Here is a 22,758-nt window from a genome sequence, read left to right as displayed (position 1 = left end):
CCTGGTCTCCTGCATTGCAGGCAGATTCTTTACCATTTGAGCCACTTAGAAGTCCCTTCAACTGCAAGGACACGCCTATTTGTGATGCTCAGCACGTTTCTTTCTGGCCACTAACCGGGAACCTGGGGCCCACGTGGCTGTCTGCTCCCCTGTAGGGTAAATACTACCTTCACCTTTTAATACCTGGGATCCACTTTATAAAAACCTCTCTTCTTGAAAACAGAATATCTTCTCTGATCACTTTACTGGCATTTATGAATGAGGATTTTCTCTTAAGTTACCAAGAAGAGTAGAAAATGGAAAGGTAGACATTCCCCCACATTCAAAGGAAATTGTGGTTGAAAGATTTTGATTGTGGAGACACTGACACTTACAATGCAATTTTAAAATTGAAACCCCAAACGTCACAACACAAGGTCAGATTGAGGAACCCTGTCTTCCTGGATCTGTCGCTCCTCCCAGGATATAGGTGAGAAACAGCATAGAATGCTGCGCAATGAACTCTGCCGTCTTGGAGCCTGAAGGCACCCCCCTCCCCTGACCCAGCCTCGCTGGGCCTGCTCCGACTCCTGGTGGCTCTGCTTCCTGGGGTCTGACTAGACTCCACGCTCACCTCTTCCACGGGAAATCGTCAACTGTTCCTTCAGCTCTCTTTTCCCTTCAAGGCTCCCCCCGGGGTTGGTTTAATCTACGTTTTGTGTTAATCGCTCAGTTGAGTCCGACTTTGCAATCCCATGGATTGTAGCCCACCAGGCTCCTCTGTCCATGGAATTCTCTGGGCAAGAATACCGGAGTGGGTTGCCATTTCCTCCTCCGGGGAATCTTGCTGACTCGGGGATAAAACCCAGGTCTCCTGCCTAGCAGGCAGATTCTTTACCATCTGAGCCACCAGGGTTTACCATGTATAAATGCTAAAAGAAGTCGGCTGTTGAGATGTGATGGGTGATCCCCTGTCCACCAGACAGGAGTCGGGGCTGACCTGCCTCCATACGAGCTGCTGGGGACCTCTTCAGCCTCTCCTGTGGCAAACACGCCTCCTCTACTTTCCTCAAGGGGAACAACCACAGGTCCCCACACATGGAGGCCACAGGGGAAGGGCGGGGGAGCCACAGTGTTGGATAATCCTGACTACTGGCTCCTTTCACAGGACACGATTGTCTCGAAGATTGTAATCACCACACTTCAGAGAAAGGAGTCTGTAGGTGCTTTGTAGGGGGAATAAAGTACACCCAAAGTGCATACAATCCTAAAGGAAAGTTAGTCCATCCTAAAGGAAATCAGTCCTGAATACTCACTGGAAGGACTGATGCTGAAGCTGAAACTCCAATACTTTGGCCACCTGATGTGAAGAACTGACTCATTTGAAAACACCCTGGTGCTGGGAAAGATTGAGGGCAGGAGGAGAAGGGGACGACAGAGGATGAGATGGTTGGATGGCATCACTGACTTGATGGACATGAGTTTGAGCAAGCTCTGGGAGTTGGTGATGGACAGGGAGGCGTGGTGTGCTGCAGTCCATGGGGTCGCAAAGGGTCAGACACGACTGAGCAACTGAACTGAACTGAAAGAGCAAACACGCTGCTGATAGAGATTTGAGCCGCCGTTCAAGCCCTGGGGTGAACTGTAGGGTTCTACCCCCACCCCCAGGCGTGAGGCTTCAGACCTCAGAAGACACACCCTGATGGCTTCCCGGGTGTCCAATGGTTAAGGCGTCACCTAATGATGCCGGGGGTGCAGGTCTGATCCCTGGTCAGGGAACTAAGGTCCTGCATGCCTTGAGGCCAAAAAACCAAAACCCTAAAACAGAAGCAATACTGTAACAAATTCAATAATGACTTAAAACAAAAACAAACAAAAAAAGGAAGACACACCCTGGAGTGAGTTCTGGCTACAATGTTACAAGTTCAGGAACCTAGGAAATCATCCTGGCCCTAGGAAGCATGCACCCTGTCTATGCCTCAGTTTCCTCATTCATAAAATACCCAACTTACATGATAAAAAGACAAATGGTTAAGAAGGCATCCATCTTCACAGTCTGCAACACACTGCGTCATTTAATACTGTGATACATCATTTTCTGCGCCTCATGGTTGATATGCTACACTAGAAGGCGTGTACGGGAAAATCTCCTGTAAACTGCTTTTAAAACTACAAGTATAAACCATTATGATCATTAACGAATAGGTATGGAAGAAACTGGGGAAGGGCTCTCTCATTGGGTGGTGTTATCACCACGAGGCTCTGGGGGCAGGAACTAAGACCTTTGCTCTGTCAAGTGTTCATGCATATTTTAACTCCTGTTTCAGGAGACAAACCTGACTATCTGTTTATAACAGGATCTTACCGTGTCCCCGCGCATGGCTGAATTATTACAGGATATATACATTTCTGTTTCTTCAACATCTACATGACATACCTTTTTTCTTTGTGTTGTGTCTTAAGGGAAACTTTTTCTTAAAAGACATTCGTGAATTGTCTTCCTGAAATAGAAACCGTCAGTGTTAGCAGCTGATACTTTGCTCTCTGAACATAAGCAAGAGCCCTTGGGACTGGAACATCCAGCTACAACTGGACGCTGAGAACTGATGTTTGCAACAAAGGTCAGCCCGCCAGAGGTTGTCACACATGCAAGAGAGTGACGTGCCAAACCACACAGCCCGTGCTGGAAGGCCGCCCACCTCTCCATGGTCCACCATGGGCCGGCCTTACTCTGGCCTGGCCTGGGAGCCCAGACCAAGATCAAGGAAGCCCACAGGTCACCCTGGACCAGATAAGTTCCCTTAGTCCAGCTTCAGGGTCCAGCCCTTCTCTGTTGGACTCCATACTGGAGACCAGGACCTATGGACCCAGTTCACACTGATTCCCAAGTGTAACTGTTTTCCATGACCATCCTGTCTTCTCAAACAGCCCCCACATCAGAATGACCCAGCTTCACCTTGGAATGTAAGGAACTGCAAAGAGAATGGCTCCCATCCTAACAAGAAAAAGTCAGATTATCCACAGAATTACAACCGTGAACTCCTGGGAGAGGCGGGATCACAGGGCAAGAACCAGGCTGGACTCTCAGGACAGACAGACTCCCCTAGGAGAGAAAGGACAGAGAGCCGGCTTCCCTAGAGCAGAGCACAGGAGGAAGGGACCGCCACAGAGGGCAAGCGGATTTCAGCCAGGAGTTTCAGAGTGCTGCCGAATGTGAGGGCTTACAACCCGGGCTCCTCAGATAAACGGGATTCCAAGGCAGACAGCTGGGAATGAGCAACAGGAGCAAGGACACACCTGTAGCAATAGAAACAAAGAGAGCTCGTAAAACAACAAAACTCGTCAAAGGGACACCGGAGCCAAGCTGAAAGAACACCAATGGTCAAAAAGGGAGCAACCACCAACAGACCCTTGAAAAGATGCTCAGCATCGCTAATCACCGGGGAGATGAAAGTCAAAATCATGGTGAAATATCACCTCACAGCTGTCAGCGTGGCTAACAACAAAAAGACAATAAGTAACTAATTTTGGTAAGGCTCCGGAGAAAAGAGAACCCTCACCCCCTGCTGGTGGGACTGCAACATAGTAACTACTGACAGATGTAACCCTGGTCTGCAAAAACACAGGTCTTTGCAGGCCACAATTCATTGAAGTATATAAAGGCTTCCTGAGAATAAGTTTGAGAACCACCACCCTGAAGTATCAAATCAAATCAAAATCTGATACAGTACTATTTAATTCACTCAGCATATTATAAACAAGAGATGCTTGTGCGTTAACTCAAATAGTGGTGCCCTGAGTCCATCATCACTCTACACATCAAACCTCCAAGACCGAAAATAAACTCACAGTTTTCAAGCTCACCATTTGCAAGGAGAATTTCCGAACTAGAATTAGGAAAAAGAAGCCACCAGCTTCACCGATTAAGATATCTTTTTGTTACTTTTTAAATCTGATTCTTTATTTTTAATTACATGTTCTTATATATAGCAAGCAAGAAGAGAAACTTTACATTAAAAATACAGTCCTAAGTACTTCCCTGGTTGTCTGGTGGTTAAGGATCTGCCGTCCAATTCAGGAAACGTGGGTTCAATCCCTGGTCAAGGAACTAAGATCCCACATGCAGTGGTTCGCACACTACGACTACTAAGCTCTTGCGCTCCAGAGCCCAGGCACCACAACTAGAGAACCCAGGCACCACGACAAAGATCCTGCCTGAGGCAGTAAAGACCCCCAGTGCCACAAATGAGGCCCGATGTGCATGCATAGTAAGTCACTTCAGTCGTGTCGAGTCTACAACGCCAGGGACTGTAGCCCACTAGGCTCCTCTGTCCATGGGGTTCTCCAGTCAACAACACTGAAGTGGGTTGCGGTTTCCTTCTCTAGGGAGTTTTCCTGAGCCAGGCATTGAACCCACATCTCTTACGTCTTCTGCATTGGCTGGCAGGTTCTTTCTCACTAGTGCCACCTGAGAAGCCCCACAGACCTGACACAGGTGAATAAATAAATACATTTAAAAACGAGACAAGCCTAACCCCCTTCCCATCCCCTAGCTCCCCCTCCCCAAGCCTGCAGTCTCTGGGCCAGGCTCGACAGAGCAGCGATTCGTGAATCAGGTGACAAGTCCGCGTCTTAGAGCGTCTTCCTGTGCCCGAGCACTGCAGAGTCTCTTACGCCTGAACAGACACTGAACGCATGGTGCTTCCTCACTGGAGATTCGAAATTGCTGTAAGATACTTCTACTGTGAGAGGGAAATTACCAAACATTATGGTATTGAAAGAAGCAAAGAGATGGTTCCATTTCCTCCTCAGTAGAAGGAAAGACTGCAGAACAATCATTGTGGAGGGGGGAGCCTCTCAAACAGCATTTGAAGGTCCCAACAGTTCAGTTCAGTCGCTCAGTCGTGTCCGACTCTTTGTGACCCCATGGACTGCAGCACGCCAGGCCTCCATGTCCAACACCAACTGCCGGAGTTTACTCAAACTCATGTCCATTGAGTCGTGATGCCATCCAACCATCTCATCCTCTGTCGTCCCCTTCTCCTCCTGCCTTCCATCCTTCCCAGCAGCAGGGTCTTTAGACCCAGTATATTCCATGGACAGATGGCTAGAACGGGGAGTCAGTGGCTGGTCTAACACGGGTTATCTCCCAGGTACGAGTGCGTAGACTTGGTGATGCATTTTTGGACGGTGCTGACAGAGAACACTGCACGTCACACGGGTTCCGACACTGAGGATGGGGGGAAGGATGCTCGGGGGCGGGGGGGGGCACCTCAGTGCAGCAAACCCACGGAGACTGCTGACACGCATGTTCTGAGCCTGCAGTGCTCAGCGATCCGCGAGGTGCGGTATTGCGTGTAAGGTGGGAACCTGTTTTCTCATATTTTACAGCTTTCAAATAGCCTGTCTCTTCCTACTCATTCTATTCACAAGCAGAAATGTGACTTTTACTCACAGAACTGATTTTTGCCCTGCCATGGACTCCCCTCCTTCAAATATCAGTACAGACAAACCCTGAAGATGAGTAAATAAGAGACAGGCCTTGACCTGAGCCACCATCACACGGTCTCGTGGACAGCAACTCTGTGTGAGCTCAACAGTAAACCTCAGCTTGGAATCCCAAGGACCCGGCTATTTCTCATCTTAGCTCTCTCTCGGGGAAAAGCTGCCAGGACCACAGAAAATACGTGGAATCAAGACAAAGGGCCCCAAACAATCTCATTTGTCAATTCAACATTCCTGTGGACCTTCCAGCCCTTCTCCTCTTCATGTTTCTGATTTTCTTCCCACTAAAACTACTCATGGAAAAGATATACTTTCTTCCACAATATGGCTATTAATTTCTGGCAGTTAAGTTCTGAATTCACCTAAAAGCATCTTACCAGAATGTGGTTGGTACAGGCGGCCAATAAAGCTTTCCCAGAAATGAAAATTTTAAATGATTTTTTTAATGTTTTAAATGTTTAAATGCTTTGCTTCCAAAAATTATATGTATGGCTCTGTTTACATTACACAGGTCTAAACCCTAGGTTGTTTGGTCCCTTACAGAAACATTGTAGATGGACCACATACTAATAATTCTCATAATTAAAAGTAAGTCAGGTCCCTAACCATCATTTCTAACATTGGCATAAATTCAACAAAAGTGTTTGGATGGAGCCCACCATATGAAAAGACAGATCGGTTCATTTATGTCTATTCTGTTATCAAACATCAATTCAATACCTCCGCTTCATTAATGCAGAGCATTTCACAGAATATATGCCTGCAGCTGTGATGAAGAGAAAGCCTTTTTATTCAACAATGAACATTTCTCTTTCTGTTTGAATCCAAAGGAATCTCTTATGTATGGACGAATCCAAGCTTTATTTTTCTGAAGCTGTATAATTCTCTAAAACTTTTAGTTCACCAAAGCCCACTTAGCATCGATAACTTACATTTAGTCTTTGAAACTACACTTCTGCTCAGTATTAACCTTGCCTCTTAGGGAAGGAGTAAAACACTCAGCTGTAGTGACAAAGTGATATCAAAATAATACAATGGAAAAAATGGTAAAGATACTGGGCAGGCAACGAATTTCAAAAATCAACTAAAGAATCGATGTCAGTTTCACTGGTCACAAAAATCCTGAGTCAGAGACAATGAGAGATCAAACACTCCCCAGCTTTACTGGCATTTCTGGCAAAGGTAATTAGAGGAAATCCTCTGCCGACTGCCTGATAAAGCAGATGACAAGGGTAAGTTACTGTTGTGGATTTGGTGTGCATTTTATTTCAGCAAGATGCTTCAACAGTATTTTCATCAGTAGCTGCAGGCAATGGGAAATGACCCACGTTCTGAGCCCAACACTTGTTAAGTGTATTCAATCACTTATATGTAATTTATGTCAATTGAGAGAAACTGCTACTTGATTTTTTTAAGGTTTTGCTGTCTTATCAATCATTTTACAGTTAGAAACATATCAAGTCACTGTTCTGATCTGATCTCATCTGCGATGAGGTGCAGCACTTCCCTGCCCACGCAGCCCGAGTGAAGCAGAGCTACACACAACATTTCTTTCAAAACCCCTCATCCTAGGAGGTTTTGATCCACAACATTACTTATTGTTATTTATATAAGAAAACCAAAATGCAAACAGGACATGACTCTTTTTTAAAAAAAATAAGCACGCAACATTCATCAATGATAGATAATTTCTGCTCTCTACTGCACCAAAATTACCCACAGTGTTCTATTTTTATTCCAATTTTCTTGTTATTATGACTGTACCCAGAGTCATAATGGTTTGAAGTTTTCTATTTTTCAACCACAAGAAAACACTGAAGTCTAAAAGCTATGAGAGGACCCGATCTTTCGCATCTCAGATTTTAGTTCTAGGAGGCCCAGGCTAGTTCAGTTAAGAATGTTTTGAACACATGCTCCTTGGCAGAAAAGACTGAGCAGAAGTTACGGCCCGACAGAAGGAACTGCCGCCTCGCAGGAAGAATAGGAGCCGGCACGCTCGAGAAAGCTGCTGGAAACCTCGAAAACACACCCACAGTAACTTGGGGGTAACCAGGGGGAAATGACAAGATTAAAATAGCATGCGTAACTGCCAAAAGAAAGGGTGTTAAGAAATGACCAGAAAGGGTAATTGATGAGTTTCTTGGAAGAAGTAACTCATGAATTGATTAGAGACGCAGCTTTAGGGAAAGAATGGAAGATCAGGCCAGAAGGGGAACTTAGAAGCTACGCTTCTTCAGGGGAAGGATGGGGGTCCACCCTCCACTGAAAGGAAGAGAGGACGCAGGGAGGGAAGCCGCCACCAGTGTCCCCCACGAGGCTGACCCCGCAGGCTCACTAACGGCACGGCCAGGCCATCTGAAGGTGCCCCTTTTTCTCACCTGGCTCTGCTTCTCGTTCAACACTATCAACAGAACATTCCTGGACAAGATTAAACTCTGAAGTCCATTGCACCTGCAGAATACAAGCCTTGCCCTTGAAGAGTTTACATTAATTCCAGCCTAGGGCAATAACCTACAGACAAAATGACCCTCAGCGCTCCCTTGTCAAATCAGACACTAGACAGCAGATTCCCAATTTAGGCTTGTGTTCTAAATCTTTCAATTTATAAACATCAAGATTCTAACAGAACAAGCAATACCCCAGTGTACATTATTTTTAAGTTTACATTATGTCCCAAGGAATAAATTTAAATAGACATGAGCTCTATTTATGTGTTACTGGGGACTGTTTCTCTCTTGCTTTTCCAATGGGCTAAATTACAAATGCTTTAAAGTCAGACAAAATCTGCTATTTTTCCATCACATTGACAGCACTTAATGCTCCAGAGGTTTTGAGGTCTGGTCCAGTCTTGCCTTTAACATGCATTTGAAGGGACTTCAACTTGATCTAATCAGACATAGTGAAAGTGAAAGTCACTCAGTCGTGTCCGACTCTTTGCAACTCCATGGACTATATACTGTATGGAATTCTCCAGGCTGGAATACTGGAGTGGGTAGCCATTCCCTTTTCCAGGGGATCTTCCCAACCCAGGGATCGAAGAGGGGGTCTCCTGCATTGCAGGCGCATTCTCCACCAGCTGAGTCACCGGGGAAGCCCACATACATAACATTGTCACAAAACGTACAAAATGCACCTCTATGAGGTGATAAAACATCTCATAAATCAGTGAATACATGTGTCAAAGATCTTGTCTAGGAAGTATTTTATGATGGATAGCACACTTACTATCAAAGTATACTTGACTTTTGAAGCCTTTGGAAAACTTTCCACAATTATCCTTTTATCTTCTTTCATGCTTTGTACCTAGAACCTGTCACCTTGGCAGCCAGTCTGGATGCCTGTCAGTCAAGAGTGGTCATGTGTTCTGATCACGTCCTACGAAGCAGAAATAAAACCAGACCACCGACCGGCACACCAGGGTGTCCGAATGTCCTTCGTTGGTGTTTGGTTTCAGTTATCATCAGCCGACACAGGACGGACCAGAGTAATTCCACATCTACTTAAGGTTTTAAACTTTAGTTTCCATTTTTTAATGTATTACTGAATAAACTACTCTATCCATTGGAGGGGAGCTCGGGGGGCCAGTCCTGATGCAGATAAAAGTCCGAGCATAACTAGTAGTTGGCCCTCCGCAGAGGGGGTCCCTCCCCGTCCGAGGGCCCACACCCACAGCTGCACACAAGCGCGGGGCCCGTGCAGCGGGGCGACATTTACTACTCAACAGCCCTGCGTACAAATAGACACCTGCAGTTCAAGGGTCGACTGTACCTCCCTAAGACTCTCAATATTTCTTTATAGTCACAAAAATATACCCAAGGAGAAATCAATAGAATATTTATTCCAGTAAAAGAGAAGTAAAACTGCTGGCGTGAAATTAACTGATCAAAACGAATGACACCCAAGACGATACCCAAGAAGTGAACCCAACGTTGTTCTGGAAGAATTCCACACAAGCACCTGATTCTGTCTTTTTTGTGGGGGCGGGGTATTCTTTTTATGTGAATGGCAGCTTTGCTCAAAATGTTTGCATTTATTCCAAATAAATAAAATCACCATTCTGAAGTATACTGGAAAAAAAGTAAATTCTGATAATATCCTCAATACTGATTCATAGTACTTGTTAAAATAATACTTTTCTATTATCAGCAGAGTCATGGTTCCTTTAATATGCTACATAAAAAAAATAAATGGAAAATAGTCTTAAGAATATACACAAAAGTGAAAACAGATTCTAAACAGGAATTCAATGTTTTCACTTTTTTCTTATTTGTATCTGCTAAGAATTCTTCAAGAACACTGAACTTTTTATAGTTTGGTAAAATCTTCTTAATTTTAAAACATGAGATAGCATAGAAGGAGATTTAATTTAAAAATACAATTAATGCCAACTATGAGTAAGGCATTTTATGTGCCTGATGTTAACAAAAATGAAAATATAAAATAAAGTCAAATTCCCACTTTCAAGGACTTGAAACCGCTACTAGAAATCACGATGAGATTGGAGAATAAGAGCAATAACTGCTATAATTACTCTTAACCCACTGTGTAAAGGCTTTTTAGGAATCACTCTAATCTCCACACTGACCTCACAGGTTAGAAACCCCAGCTTTACAAAGAAGCTGGGGCTCAGGGAGTGACACTGTGTTCACGACACAGTTTATGTCCAAGGTCTGCACTTGTCATCCACTGTGTTTGGTTAAACATTCTGGTTAACAGAGCAAGTAACACCTGCGTCACACGAGTGGTAAATCTCCCCGAGAGTCACTGGACGCTGAAAGCCAAGTGAATGGGACTTCGGTTTTCGGGGACATCAGAGCAGACACACACTGTGACCTTCTCAGCACAGGCTGGTCACTGAGGGGCCTTTCCTAAGGACCCTGCAAAGGGCAGAATGCTGGACAAAACCCAGCACACTGCTTCTAACGAGAGAGCTAAGAGGGAGAACCCAGTGCCCACTTTCCAACTGGAAAACACGCGCTTTCGTTATTTAGCTTCAATACAAATCGCATAAACATCGTTTTAAACATAAATATACTTTTCAAGAACTTTCAAATCCACTGTCACAATTGATTCTTTCAAGGAAAGTAAACCTGTAAATGTACAATAGTCCTTGATTGAATGAATGGGATTCAGAGAGGTAAAATTACTTAACAAAGGACACTTGCAAATTAACAGAAGCACAAAAACTGGAGTCTGGCCCTCTCTAACTCGGCTGCTCGTAGAAACATGTTCACACATGGAACCGTATCTCATGTGCGCCCTCTCCCCTGAAGCTGTCAGGATCCTCCTATAATTTGCTATTTCTACTCATATACATAAAAAGCGTAGCATCGAGCATATTTTATCCACATATTCACTAATCCCAGAGGTTAATTTGGTGATAAACTACTGAACAACAGACTTGCAGCAGAGGAAACAAGCTCTGAAATGTCAAGGGGTCTTCCCAAGGTCACACAGGGTGAGTGATGGATAAGCTGATGTGATGTCAAACTTTGGATGGCTTCCAGGTGCTGGTTTTGATAGGTACCTTCCCAAATATTAGTATATATGGCCCAAAGTATTACTATTTATGGCTCAGGCATTTTTTTATGGAGTGATGAGAATAAGTGAACTCAGGAATTAGTAAAGAAATTCTTCTGTACTCAGACAAAAATCATTATGATCATGTAATTATTTAACAAACGAGGAGACCTTGACTCCACCTAGGACACAGCTACTGGAGAGGAACGCCATGGAGGCGGACGCGCCATCACCCGCCACGTGGGGCCAGCTGCTCGGCCAAAGCCCTGCCTTCCCAGGGGCTGTGAGCCTAGTGGTTTGGGAGCGCATCCTCCCCTGATGCCCCCACCCTGTGGACACGTTCATCCTGAGCCTGACAGCGCGGAGCATTCCTGGCTCCCTGGACAACCCAGGAGGGTGTCTCTAGGTGCCTGAGGCAGATAACTTGGGGTGGGGGGAGGCGTCTCCTGATACATGACCCTAAAGGAGTCTTCCCGCCCCTGTTTGTTATCTGCTTTTAGAGCGGATCCATCCACCTGCTTGAACTGTCTTCACATTTCCTTTCCTCTGAGTCGGTTTTCTGCCTCTAGGGAACAGAGCTATGGTGGATGATGGAGACGCAGATGTTATATTTCTAACAAGCACCTGACAAGGTTTGGGAATCCTTTGATTATCTTGTTAGGTCTGTCTTCAGAATAGGAAACACAAAACTACAGAATCTGTTGACACAAACCTTCCTTTCATTATCTTCATAAAGCTTTTCATCTTCTTTTTCCTATTGTTAAAAAATAAATATAGCAATCAACTATCTGCAAGAAGGATATTGTCAAATACATCCTTAATCTCCCAAACTCCTCTCACCTTCCTGGTTGGGTCAAATTCTTTCTTGTTATAAATATCACGCAGCAGTTGGGTCTAAGCCTTGACTATCCTGGCTACCACTGCTGGGATCCTCTTTCCTTTCCATTTGGTCAAGCACTACCCCTTCCCCACTCTAAACTCTTCATTTTTGTGTGCACCTTGTTACATATTTTTATACAAAATACAGAATATTATATGCTCAGTTGCACCTTGATTTTTTTCACTTAACATGACATTCCGGAGCCCCCAACCTCAGTACACATGTGTCTGTCTTATTATTTTATAGCTGCAGTGTTTTCCATTGTATGGATGAAGCATAAATTAATCAACCAACCCCACAGGATGAATATCTCACTTGTTTCTATTTCTTGTTATTTATGAGTATATCTGTGGGATATTCCTAGCTATGGAAATGACGGTTTAAAAACATGTGCAGGTTTAATTTTCATAGGAAGAACAAAATTCCCTTACCAAAAGGCTGTACCATTTACCTTTGACCCTGTTAAGAAGCATTTCATCACCCTGCATCATCCCAGCCCTGGACACCATCAACCTGATTTTCAAAACAAACTCACCATTTCTTGTTTGTATTTCTTTAAATAGAATGAAGTGGATATATTTTCTTACATCTTTCACTGATGTGTATTCTTCTCTGTGAATTTCCTACCTGTCTCATTTGCCTTTCTTTTATGGGATTATATTAATGACTTAATGAACTCTTTGTAAATTAAGAACATTTGCCTTACAAATAGTTTCTTCCATATTTTGGCTGACTTTTGGCTTTATGGTATTTTCCAAAGAGGATTTAATTTTCACATAGAGAAAGGTCAAGGCTTCGGTGACATCTTAAGACGTAATCTCTGGAGACTGACTGAATATCTGGCTTCATTTTTAGTTCTCTCTGTTGGGAATCACTTCTTGGCCCCAGCTTTATCACAGCCCTGCCTCGAGGCCAACCATACAGTAGTCATCTACTGTGCTCAGGTTCTTGATGAGATTCAAGACCAGTTACTCCTGCATGCTGAGCGATGTGAGAGTTGTTAAGAATATAGTAAAATAAAGTCTCTCTTCACAAAACTTACTCTGTCAGAGGACACAGGAGAAGCGCTCAAATGACTCTAAGAAGAGCCACCGTGTGATTCAGATGGTGTAAGAAACAAGCAAAACCCCACAGTGGGTCACAGGGGGAGAGCTACCGCCTCCTGCCGAAGGATCCAGAAAGCTTAGTGAGGATGTTGGGTTTAGTAAGGAGCCTTGGAGGGCGGGAGAAACTTGAAATGGCAGTGATGAGGTTGTTGTTCAGATACAACTTGTCCAGCTCTTTGTGACCCATGGACTGCAGCACGCCAGGCCTCCCTGTCCATTGCCAACTCCTGGAGTTTACTCAAACTCATGTCCATCGAGTCAGTGATGCCATCCAACCACTTCATCCTCTGTCGTCCCCTTCTCCTCTTGCCTTCAATCTCTCCCAGCATCAGGGTCTTTTCCAATGAGCTGGCTCTTCGAATCAAGTGGCCAAAAGGCAGTAGAAAGTGCCATAATAACCTCCATGGAGAGCACCCCAAATACCAATGTCAACCTCTCTCCCTCCCCACTCCATGGATACACAAAATAACCCAGGACATTTTTAAACAGATAACCTTTTTGCAGGCAGGAAAAACTTAAAAAAAAATCAATTAAAAGGTTGATAACCCATATCTCAGAGTTAGATATAAAGGCTTAGAGTCCCAGAGGCTGGACAACCCATGCAAACCTGCCTGCAGACCACTCTGAACTCTTCCCAGGGTGCAGAATTCCTGCCAGGCCGGAGAGCCCCAAATACATGGCCTGTGACTTCATCTTCACATTCCTTTGGAAAGTGACTGAATCTTTGCTAAACTCTTAGACAATGTTTTACAAACTTAGCAGGCAGCACTCATGAAGTCCTGCTTCCATGCGAAGTACCTTACAACGGATGGATCCAAACAAATCAGCCACGAGCAGGGCTGGAGAGAGTGCAGCCCATCTCGATTCTGACAGTTCTCAGAGACCCAATTTAATTAAAAACACGTGTCAGGAATGCAGTTTGAAATAAATAAAGAGGGAAAGTACACACATCATCTTTATAAATTCACAGAAGAGTTTTCCAAATTAGCTAATTAACATTGATACGATCCCAACTTTTTAAGAAGGAAAATATTATTACAGTGTCAGATGTGGGCAAAGTTGTCCTGACTGTAACTAACACATTTAAAGCGTCCTGAGGATGTAGCTGTGCAACACTGCAAACGTATTTCACATCCCTGAACTTAATGAGTGTGATGAACTAAGTGCACTAAAATAAAGTCAAAACAGCAAATCTTATGCTATATATTAACATGCTTTATCCTAAAAAATTTCAACTAAATGAAACAGAAACACTTGTGATCCAATATCAAAAATACGTATTTCTAAACATTGTTCATCAGTTCAGTTCAGTTGCTCAGTTGTGTCCGATTCTTTGCGACCCCATGGACTGCAGCACACCAGGCCTCCCTCTCCATCACCAACTCCTGGAGTTTACTCAAATTCATGTCCATCACGTTCGTGATGCTATCCAACCATCTCATCCTCTGTCATCCCCTTCTCCTCCTGCCCTCAATCTTTCCCAGAATCAGGGTCTTTTCCAATGAGTCAGCTCTTCACATCAGGTGGCCAAAGTACTGGCGTTTCAGCTACAGCATCAGTCCTTCCAATGAATATTCAGGACTGATTTCCTTTAGGATGGACTGGCTGGATCTCATTGCAGTGCAAGGGACTCTCAAGAGTCTTCTCCAATACCACAGTTCAAAAGCATCAATTCTTCGGTGCTCAACTTTGTTTATAGTCCAACTCTCACATCCATTCATGACTATTGGAAAAACCATAGCTTTGACTAGACAGACCTTTGTTGGTAAAGTAATATCTCTGCTTTTTAATATGCTGTCTAGGTTGGCCATAGCTTTTCTTGTGTTTTGTTCATGACAATATGCTATCCTACAGCTTGGCACGGTCATTACCATTTTATCCCAGGATCACACACTTTGGTTTAAGCAACTGAGTCACAGGCAACGCAAAGCAATTCCACAGAATTTATGAAGCTCCTACTGTGTATAAGACACTGTCCTAGACACCGTGAAGGACGCATATCAGCCCCTCAGGATTTCACAATCAGTTTGGGGAAGGTGATCAAGCCAGAAACCACATGCCTAAGAAACCTATATATCCAAGGTCGAATAAACATCACAAGATCGATTTTTCAAATGAACAGACAAATGCAATGCCAAGAGAAACCCCAGTCCACCGAGAGCAGATAGATCACACAGCCTCTTGGCCAAGAAGAGTGGAGTATTATTTCTTTTCATTAGCGTTACTAGCTACTGTAATGCTTATACAATGCTTGCTCTCTCTGTGATCCCATAAGAACGTGCAGGGCTGGCAACCTGCAACCTCAGAGGCCTTTCACACCAGTGGGGTTTTTGATCGTCTCGTGCTGGAGCGAAGATGAGTCGTGTGCACTTGTCAGGACTGAAACATCCGGCAGCCTCGCACATGAGTAAGCCAGCACCCAGCCCTACAGAGCACCCGTCCTGGAAGCCCGGTGTGGGGAGTGCCCCCTCCGAGGAGCGGGACGCAGCTAGCCCGCTCCCTGTGGAGGAGGAGAGACCGACTGTAGAGCATTTGAAACTGGGTTCAGAGCCCAGCACCCTGCTTCCTGACTGCCAGTGTGGTAGACTCGCTCACATCTCTCCATCTCGCTGGTTTTGAGTCTACAAAGGGCCTGACACCACCTGGAAGAGCGACGTGTGGGTGAGCTGGGATGCGAGTCCCAGCACTGTGCCTGCCCTCCGGGCAGAGCTCCGTGGAGATGCGTCGGCCCCATCCAGCCCTTCTGCCCGACTTAACTCATCCTGTTTGGGCAAGAGAAGGAGGCTTGGAAACTCCTTATCACCTTCCTGCCCCAAAGCTCAGGTCCTTAGCCCAGATACGTACAAACGAGGTGCTTGTGTTTGCCATCACTCCAGTGATACTGCTGGCATTGAGAAAGTCACTTTGACACATGCTAAGAAATTGTCTCCTGACTGAAGTCAGCTGCTAATACACAAGACGCCCCCAGAGGCCCAAGGAGATGTATCTACAGAACAAGTCAGTAAGGCAGAGATGAATTCTGACAGTGTGCAGACCTCCAGGTGATGGTATAAACTCAGTGCAGACGAAACCCTAATGCCATGTTCCCGTTAAACCATGACATTCCATTACTCCATGACTGGATCCTAACAGTGCCCTTTCCTCCAGGGCCCCAATACAAGCAGCGGACCCTTGGCCCCTGGTCACCCAGTGCCCTGGGACTGATGCCCTCCCATCCCAGACGCAGCCTTACACTCATCACCCACCGTGAGCATCCTTGTAAACACCCCCGACCTGCATTTGAAAGGTTTCCCTAAGCGTCTGGACACAGTGTGTCTTTCCCTGAATGCTGCCTCCTGGTCAGAAATAGTTAAGACTCTAAGGAAGGAAAAAGGATCAATTGAAAGATTATTCCCTCTAGCCGTCTGTTTCAGATCATAAACTTTCTCAGGTTGAAAAACCTGAACCAGCTTCCTGAGGACCCACATCCTTCCCCTTTCCACGATGGGCAGGAACCAGGGGCTGACTCCAGCTCCAGCACCCCACAGTCCCCCACCTTGGAGTCACTGCTCCCCCTTCCCACGCGTGGAGCCTGGACACTGCGGGGCAAGTTTCAGAGCAGGAGACGGCCGCCTGCAGGGCCATCACACTGTGGATTGGTTCACATTCTGTCATCAGAACACACTTGGACTCGATACCCCACATGTGTTACACAACCTCCTGCCTGGGACCAAGAATTTAAGAACAAGAAGCCACCTTGAAAAAAAAATCTAGGGATAGAATTTTTAAAACAAATTCCCAAAATCTGTTTGTCAGCTCCATGAACTGTACATTTAAAGTGAATTTTGTCTTGAATGTTCTCACCACACACACGTCTCTGTTAATCAGCTGGATTATGATGATCATTTCACAATCGATACATATATCAAGTTGTGCACCTTAAAAATAGACAGTTTTTAGTTATCAAATATCTCTCGATTAAACAAGTCAAAACAGAAGGGCATCAGTTCTGTTTTCCCAGTGCACAGATTTCATACAGATCAGTCACATAATCTCACCACTTACTACAGGAAGAAACACGCTGCGTGCGTTGACGGCACATCCAAAGCATATGGACGGGAAACAGAGAAAACCCAATCCACACGGTGTGTTCTGAGCGAGCTCACGCGGCCACTGCAGAGCCTGTGCCACATGCAGCCTCAGCCAAGACGTCATCACACCACACGGACACCCCACAAAACCGACGCCCGAGGTACTCAGAACAACGGAGCCTCCCCACACCCCCTGCCATGGCGCCCCTTCCCTTCCTCCCTTCTAAAGATGCCTCTTGAGAGTTGTTGGGGGAAAAGCTTTTCAGTCTGTGACTGGAAATACAGCAAAGGGCAATTAGGATTAGTGCAGAACCATGAACACTACACCTGCAATTTCTGACACACGAGAGCCCGAGGTGAGTACAGCCTGGAAGACACACACTCTGGTCCAACAAGTCTACCCTGGGTGAACTGGCTCTCAGACCCTTGTCTCATCCAACGGGAGACCCACCCAGCATGTTACAAGGATGAAGAGGGGCCCTACGGCCCCCCAGCTCAGGCTGGCCAGTACAAAATGAACGACAGTCAACTCACCCTGTTGCTTTCAAAATCAGACATGTGTCTGTGTGTCTCTTCAGTGTCTTTGACGATCTCGGCTGGTCTCTGGGGAGAAAAGACACCACATGCTGGATTTAGTCAGTCAACCTCGTCACGGTCCTTCCAAGCCACAAAGAGCGGGTGAAACCCTGTGACTGTCTGACGCTTGTACGGGCAGAGACAAAAGCCACCCTTTATCCCACAGAGGTTTCTTCCCTCCCAGGATAGCACCTGCTCTGTGTTTTTACCTTTGACTGTGACAACGAATGCCCACCTCTGTAATAAAATTGTTGGGGAAAAATGTTAAGAGACACTGCAAATGCCTTTTGGGTAAAAAGGAGAGACTGGTCACTGCAGACCCTCTGCAATTCCCAGCGTACCCATGGGGACCCTGAACAGCACCCTCCTCTGGGTCCAAGAGACTGCCTGGCCCTGCTCCCTCCAAGGCCATGGGCACACTATGCTGTGTGGGTACCTTCCTGGTGGTCACGGCTTGTTGGCAAAAGGCAACGAGCTGTTGCAGTCGGTGCCCTGGGGTCTCTCTCTGCTCTGGGAAAATTGTGTGTTCTGGGGTCAAAAATCAAAGGCTCCCGCGGGGGCTTCTGGGGCAGATGAGGGCCTCCCAAAGTCAGTCAGCCAGGAGAGTCCAACCCCTGGTGCTCCCATGACCTCAGAGGCAGAAAGGGCACGTGGTCAAGTGCACACTGGCCTTTGAGGCCTCTGCCTGGACAGGTTGCGTGTCATCGGGGACAGCAGGTCATATAGCCACACCCGACTTAAAGTGAGTGGACGAGTGGCTGGACTGATGCTAGCGCTGAGCCCCGAGGGCCCGACAGCTCCTGCCAGCTGATCCCGGACATGCAGCCCTTGGCTTCGGCTCCTGTGCAGGAGCCCAGCCTCGAGGTCAGCCCCCCGGCCAGCTCATCTGTCCCCTCCTCTCCTCTGGGGGCCACGCAGGGCTTCACCTCCCTCCTCTGTGAAGCCAGGAGGACGGGAATGGTGAGCGAGGGTCCCCGGTGCACCAGGCCCTGTATGGGACACTTCCACGCCGAGTGCACGATGTCACTCGGGGCCCAGGCTGACCGGCTTGGTGACGTCACCTGACTGCAGGGACAGGAGGCTGAACCTGAGAGCAGGAAGCTAGGAAGGGACAAACCCCTGGTTCCCGACCACGTGGTCTGAAGACACCACTCATCCTGTCTTTCCAGCAGTGATTCCTAGGAGCTTCCCACCTGCCAGGCCCTCTCCTGGGAACAGGGGCTACACAAGTAAGCAATGCAGACCATCCCATTGGTGTGGAGCTGGCAGCTTAGCCAGGGGGAAAAGACAGGAACCAAAACAATGACAAGATGGAGTATGCAGTCACAAATAACTGGTCAGAGGGTCCTGGTGGCAGGAGAGTCTTGGGGGAAAGATGGGCAGGAAAATGTGAGGCGCAGGATCTGAAGGGTGTTAACCGCAGGAGGCAAAGAACATTCTAGAGGGACCAGGGAGAGCTCAGGGGAGGGGCCGGGGACGTGGCCAGGCAGGGGGAGGGGCCACCCACCCCGTCCACAGGCAGCTCCACGCGCACGTCTGGGGCCTCCTTGACTTCCGGGGCTCCTTGGGTCTCCTGGTTAGGAGTCTGGGCTTTAAACACGTCACCATCTGGAGGAAAATAACACAGTGTTTTCAAGCTGACGTGCACTGCACCTTTTCTGACCCAAACCAGAGTTACAGCTCAGCATTCTCAGAGCCTCCTGTGTCGTTGTCAGGCAGCCTGGTCCAGGGGCGGCAGGCCCTGCACGCCACCTCCCTCCCCGCTGCCCCGGTCCTGCTTCAGTTCAGGAGCTGGGCTTGGGGTCCCTCGACACCTGTACTGTGTCCACAAAGGTCCTGGACCCTGGGAGTCCGGGTCATCCCTGTGTCCCACAGCTCACGGGCCTCAGGCCAGAGACAGATGCAGTGAGCATTCAATAAGAGTGTATCTGGCTCCGTCAGTTAGAAACAAGTGCAAAGCAACCGCCAGAGATGATCAGAGTTTAAGAGCAGAGTGCTAACAACAGCAGTGACAGCAGCACGAATGACGGTGGTGCCAGCGGTGCCAACAGTCACAGTCTCAGTCACGCTAACAGCAGTGACAGCACCAGGGGCAGCCACAGTGACAGTGACACTAGTAACAGCAGTGACAGCAGCAGGAGCAGCCACACTGGCAGTGACACTAGTAACAGCAGTGACAGCAGCAGGGGCAGCCACAGTGACAGTGACACTAGTAACAGCAGTGACAGCAGCAGGGGCAGCCACAGTGACAGTGACACTAGTAACAGCAGTGACAGCAGCAGGGGCAGCCACAGTGACAGTGACACTAGTAACAGCAGTGACAGCAGCAGGGGCAGCCACAGTGACAGTGACACTAGTAACAGCAGTGACAGCAGCAGGGGCAGCCACAGTGACAGTGACACTAGTAACAGCAGTGACAGCACCAGGGGCAGCCACAGTGACAGTGACACTAGTAACAGCAGTGACAGCAGCAGGGGCAGCCACAGTGACACTAGTAACAGCAGTGACAGCAGCAGGAGCAGCCACAGTGACAGTGACACTAGTAACAGCAGTGACAGCACCAGGGGCAGCCACAGTGACAGTGACACTAGTAACAGCAGTGACAGCAGCAGGAGCAGCCACAGTGACAGTGACACTAGTAACAGCAGTGACAGCAGCAGGGGCAGCCACAGTGACACTAGTAACAGCAGTGACAGCAGCAGGGGTAGCCACAGTGACAGTGACACTAGTAACAGCAGTGACAGCAGCAGGGGCAGCCACAGTGACACTAGTAACAGCAGTGACAGCAGCAGGAGCAGCCACAGTGACACTAGTAACAGCAGTGACAGCAGCAGGGGCAGCCACAGTGACAGTGACACTAGTAACAGCAGTGACAGCAGCAGGGGCAGCCACAGTGACAGTGACACTAGTAACAGCAGTGACAGCAGCAGGGGCAGCCACAGTGATACTAGTAACAGCAGTGACAGCAGCAGGAGCAGCCACAGTGACAGTGACACTAGTAACAGCAGTGACAGCAGCAGGGGCAGCCACAGTGACAGTGACACTAGTAACAGCAGTGACAGCAGCAGGAGCAGCCACAGTGACAGTGACACTAGTAACAGCAGTGACAGCAGCAGGGGCAGCCACAGTGACACTAGTAACAGCAGTGACAGCAGCAGGAGCAGCCACAGTGACAGTGACACTAGTAACAGCAGTGACAGCAGCAGGGGCAGCCACAGTGACAGTGACACTAGTAACAGCAGTGACAGCACCAGGGGCAGCCACAGTGACAGTGACACTAGTAACAGCAGTGACAGCAGCAGGGGCAGCCACAGTGACACTAGTAACAGCAGTGACAGCAGCAGGGGCAGCCACAGTGACAGTGACACTAGTAACAGCAGTGACAGCAGCAGGGGCAGCCACAGTGACACTAGTAACAGCAGTGACAGCAGCAGGGGCAGCCACAGTGACAGTGACACTAGTAACAGCAGTGACAGCAGCAGGAGCAGCCACAGTGACACTAGTAACAGCAGTGACAGCAGCAGGGGCAGCCACAGTGACAGTGACACTAGTAACAGCAGTGACAGCAGCAGGGGCAGCCACAGTGACAGTGACACTAGTAACAGCAGTGACAGCAGCAGGGGCAGCCACAGTGACAGTGACACTAGTAACAGCAGTGACAGCAGCAGGGGCAGCCACAGTGACAGTGACACTAGTAACAGCAGTGACAGCAGCAGGGGCAGCCACAGTGACAGTGACACTAGTAACAGCAGTGACAGCAGCAGGGGCAGCCACAGTGACAGTGACACTAGTAACAGCAGTGACAGCACCAGGGGCAGCCACAGTGACAGTGACACTAGTAACAGCAGTGACAGCAGCAGGAGCAGCCACAGTGACAGTGACACTAGTAACAGCAGTGACAGCAGCAGGGGCAGCCACAGTGACAGTGACACTAGTAACAGCAGTGACAGCAGCAGGGGCAGCCACAGTGACAGTGACACTAGTAACAGCAGTGACAGCACCAGGGGCAGCCACAGTGACAGTGACACTAGTAACAGCAGTGACAGCAGCAGGGGCAGCCACAGTGACAGTGACACTAGTAACAGCAGTGACAGCAGCAGGGGCAGCCACAGTGACAGTGACACTAGTAACAGCAGTGACAGCACCAGGGGCAGCCACAGTGACAGTGACACTAGTAACAGCAGTGACAGCAGCAGGAGCAGCCACACTGGCAGCAGCACTGACAGCAGTGGCCAGCAGTCACACTAGCAGCAGCAGTGACAGCAGCACCACAAGCAGCCACACTGGCAGCAGCGCCGACAGCGTGAACAGTGACCACAGCAGCACTAGTGGTGTCAGTTGCAGCAACAGCCCTAAAAACAGCAGTGGGGCTGGAAGGAGCATATTTTAAATTATCCCCTTTTAAAATCACTTCTCAAAGTGAGTCTTTTAAAAGTCTCTCATACTCCAAACAGTTCAGGTGGCTTTTGTGCTCACATTTCCCTCAAAAGGTTGACATGCTTGTTGGCTGTTTTCTGTGTCAACAGCCCTTCAGGGACAACATGCCCACCCTGACGTCCAGAGAGACAACGGAGTGAGTTCTAAGACCTGTGTTAATCTTCGGCTTCCTGACAGGAGAAGCCCACTGTCCTCAACCGAGGAGTTTTGTTTTTTCACTCCCCTCACCACGGCCCTACCCGATAACCGATGTATTAATAAATCGGACATTTACAGTCAGGATTTTAAATCAGATCGTCATCAGTCACATCTCTGCAGGGTGAAATTGGTCTGGAAAAGCACATTCTCAACCCGGCAGCTTTCTGCATTGCCAGCAGCCACGTGGAATTTCACCTCACCTGCCCCACTCTGGATTAAAGCCTCTGCCTTTGGTTTCTTTTTTCCTTCTTTGGCATAAAACACAGAATCCTGTGTTTTGGGTGAAATGCTGTCCTGTTTACGAGTGTCTTTCACCTTGGGATCCTCCTAAGGTACAAACGAAGAATAAAAAGCACATTAGAATGGATGCGTACTGTCCATCTAATCAGTTATTTTGAGAAGAGCCAGGGAAAGTGCACACTCCTCAGGTGATTTGTGGGAGAGGACCCAGGTACCCCCAAGAGGCCCCCATCTTGCACCATCTGGA

At 47.5% G+C, this 22,758-nt stretch overlaps 1 protein-coding gene across 1 annotated transcript in view; it reads right to left on the bottom strand.

Annotated features, from left to right (window-relative positions):
- The window catches only part of DCDC2C (doublecortin domain containing 2C), a 65,244-nt gene that overhangs the window by 7,247 nt on the left and 35,239 nt on the right, over positions 1–22,758 (bottom strand). Inside the window, exons 7-9 of the mRNA XM_043927832.1 lie at positions 22,472–22,598; positions 19,144–19,244; positions 17,595–17,663 (exon numbers count right to left, since the gene is read on the bottom strand). Coding sequence (XP_043783767.1) covers positions 17,595–17,663; positions 19,144–19,244; positions 22,472–22,598 — 297 coding nt within the window. The remainder of the gene's footprint in view (positions 1–17,594; positions 17,664–19,143; positions 19,245–22,471; positions 22,599–22,758) is intronic.

Source organism: Cervus elaphus, chromosome 16 (genome assembly GCF_910594005.1).
Source record: "Cervus elaphus chromosome 16, mCerEla1.1, whole genome shotgun sequence".
Taxonomy (NCBI): Eukaryota; Metazoa; Chordata; class Mammalia; order Artiodactyla; family Cervidae; genus Cervus; species Cervus elaphus.
Note: the sequence above shows the minus strand (reverse complement) of the source record. Positions and strands in the feature narration are given on the sequence as shown.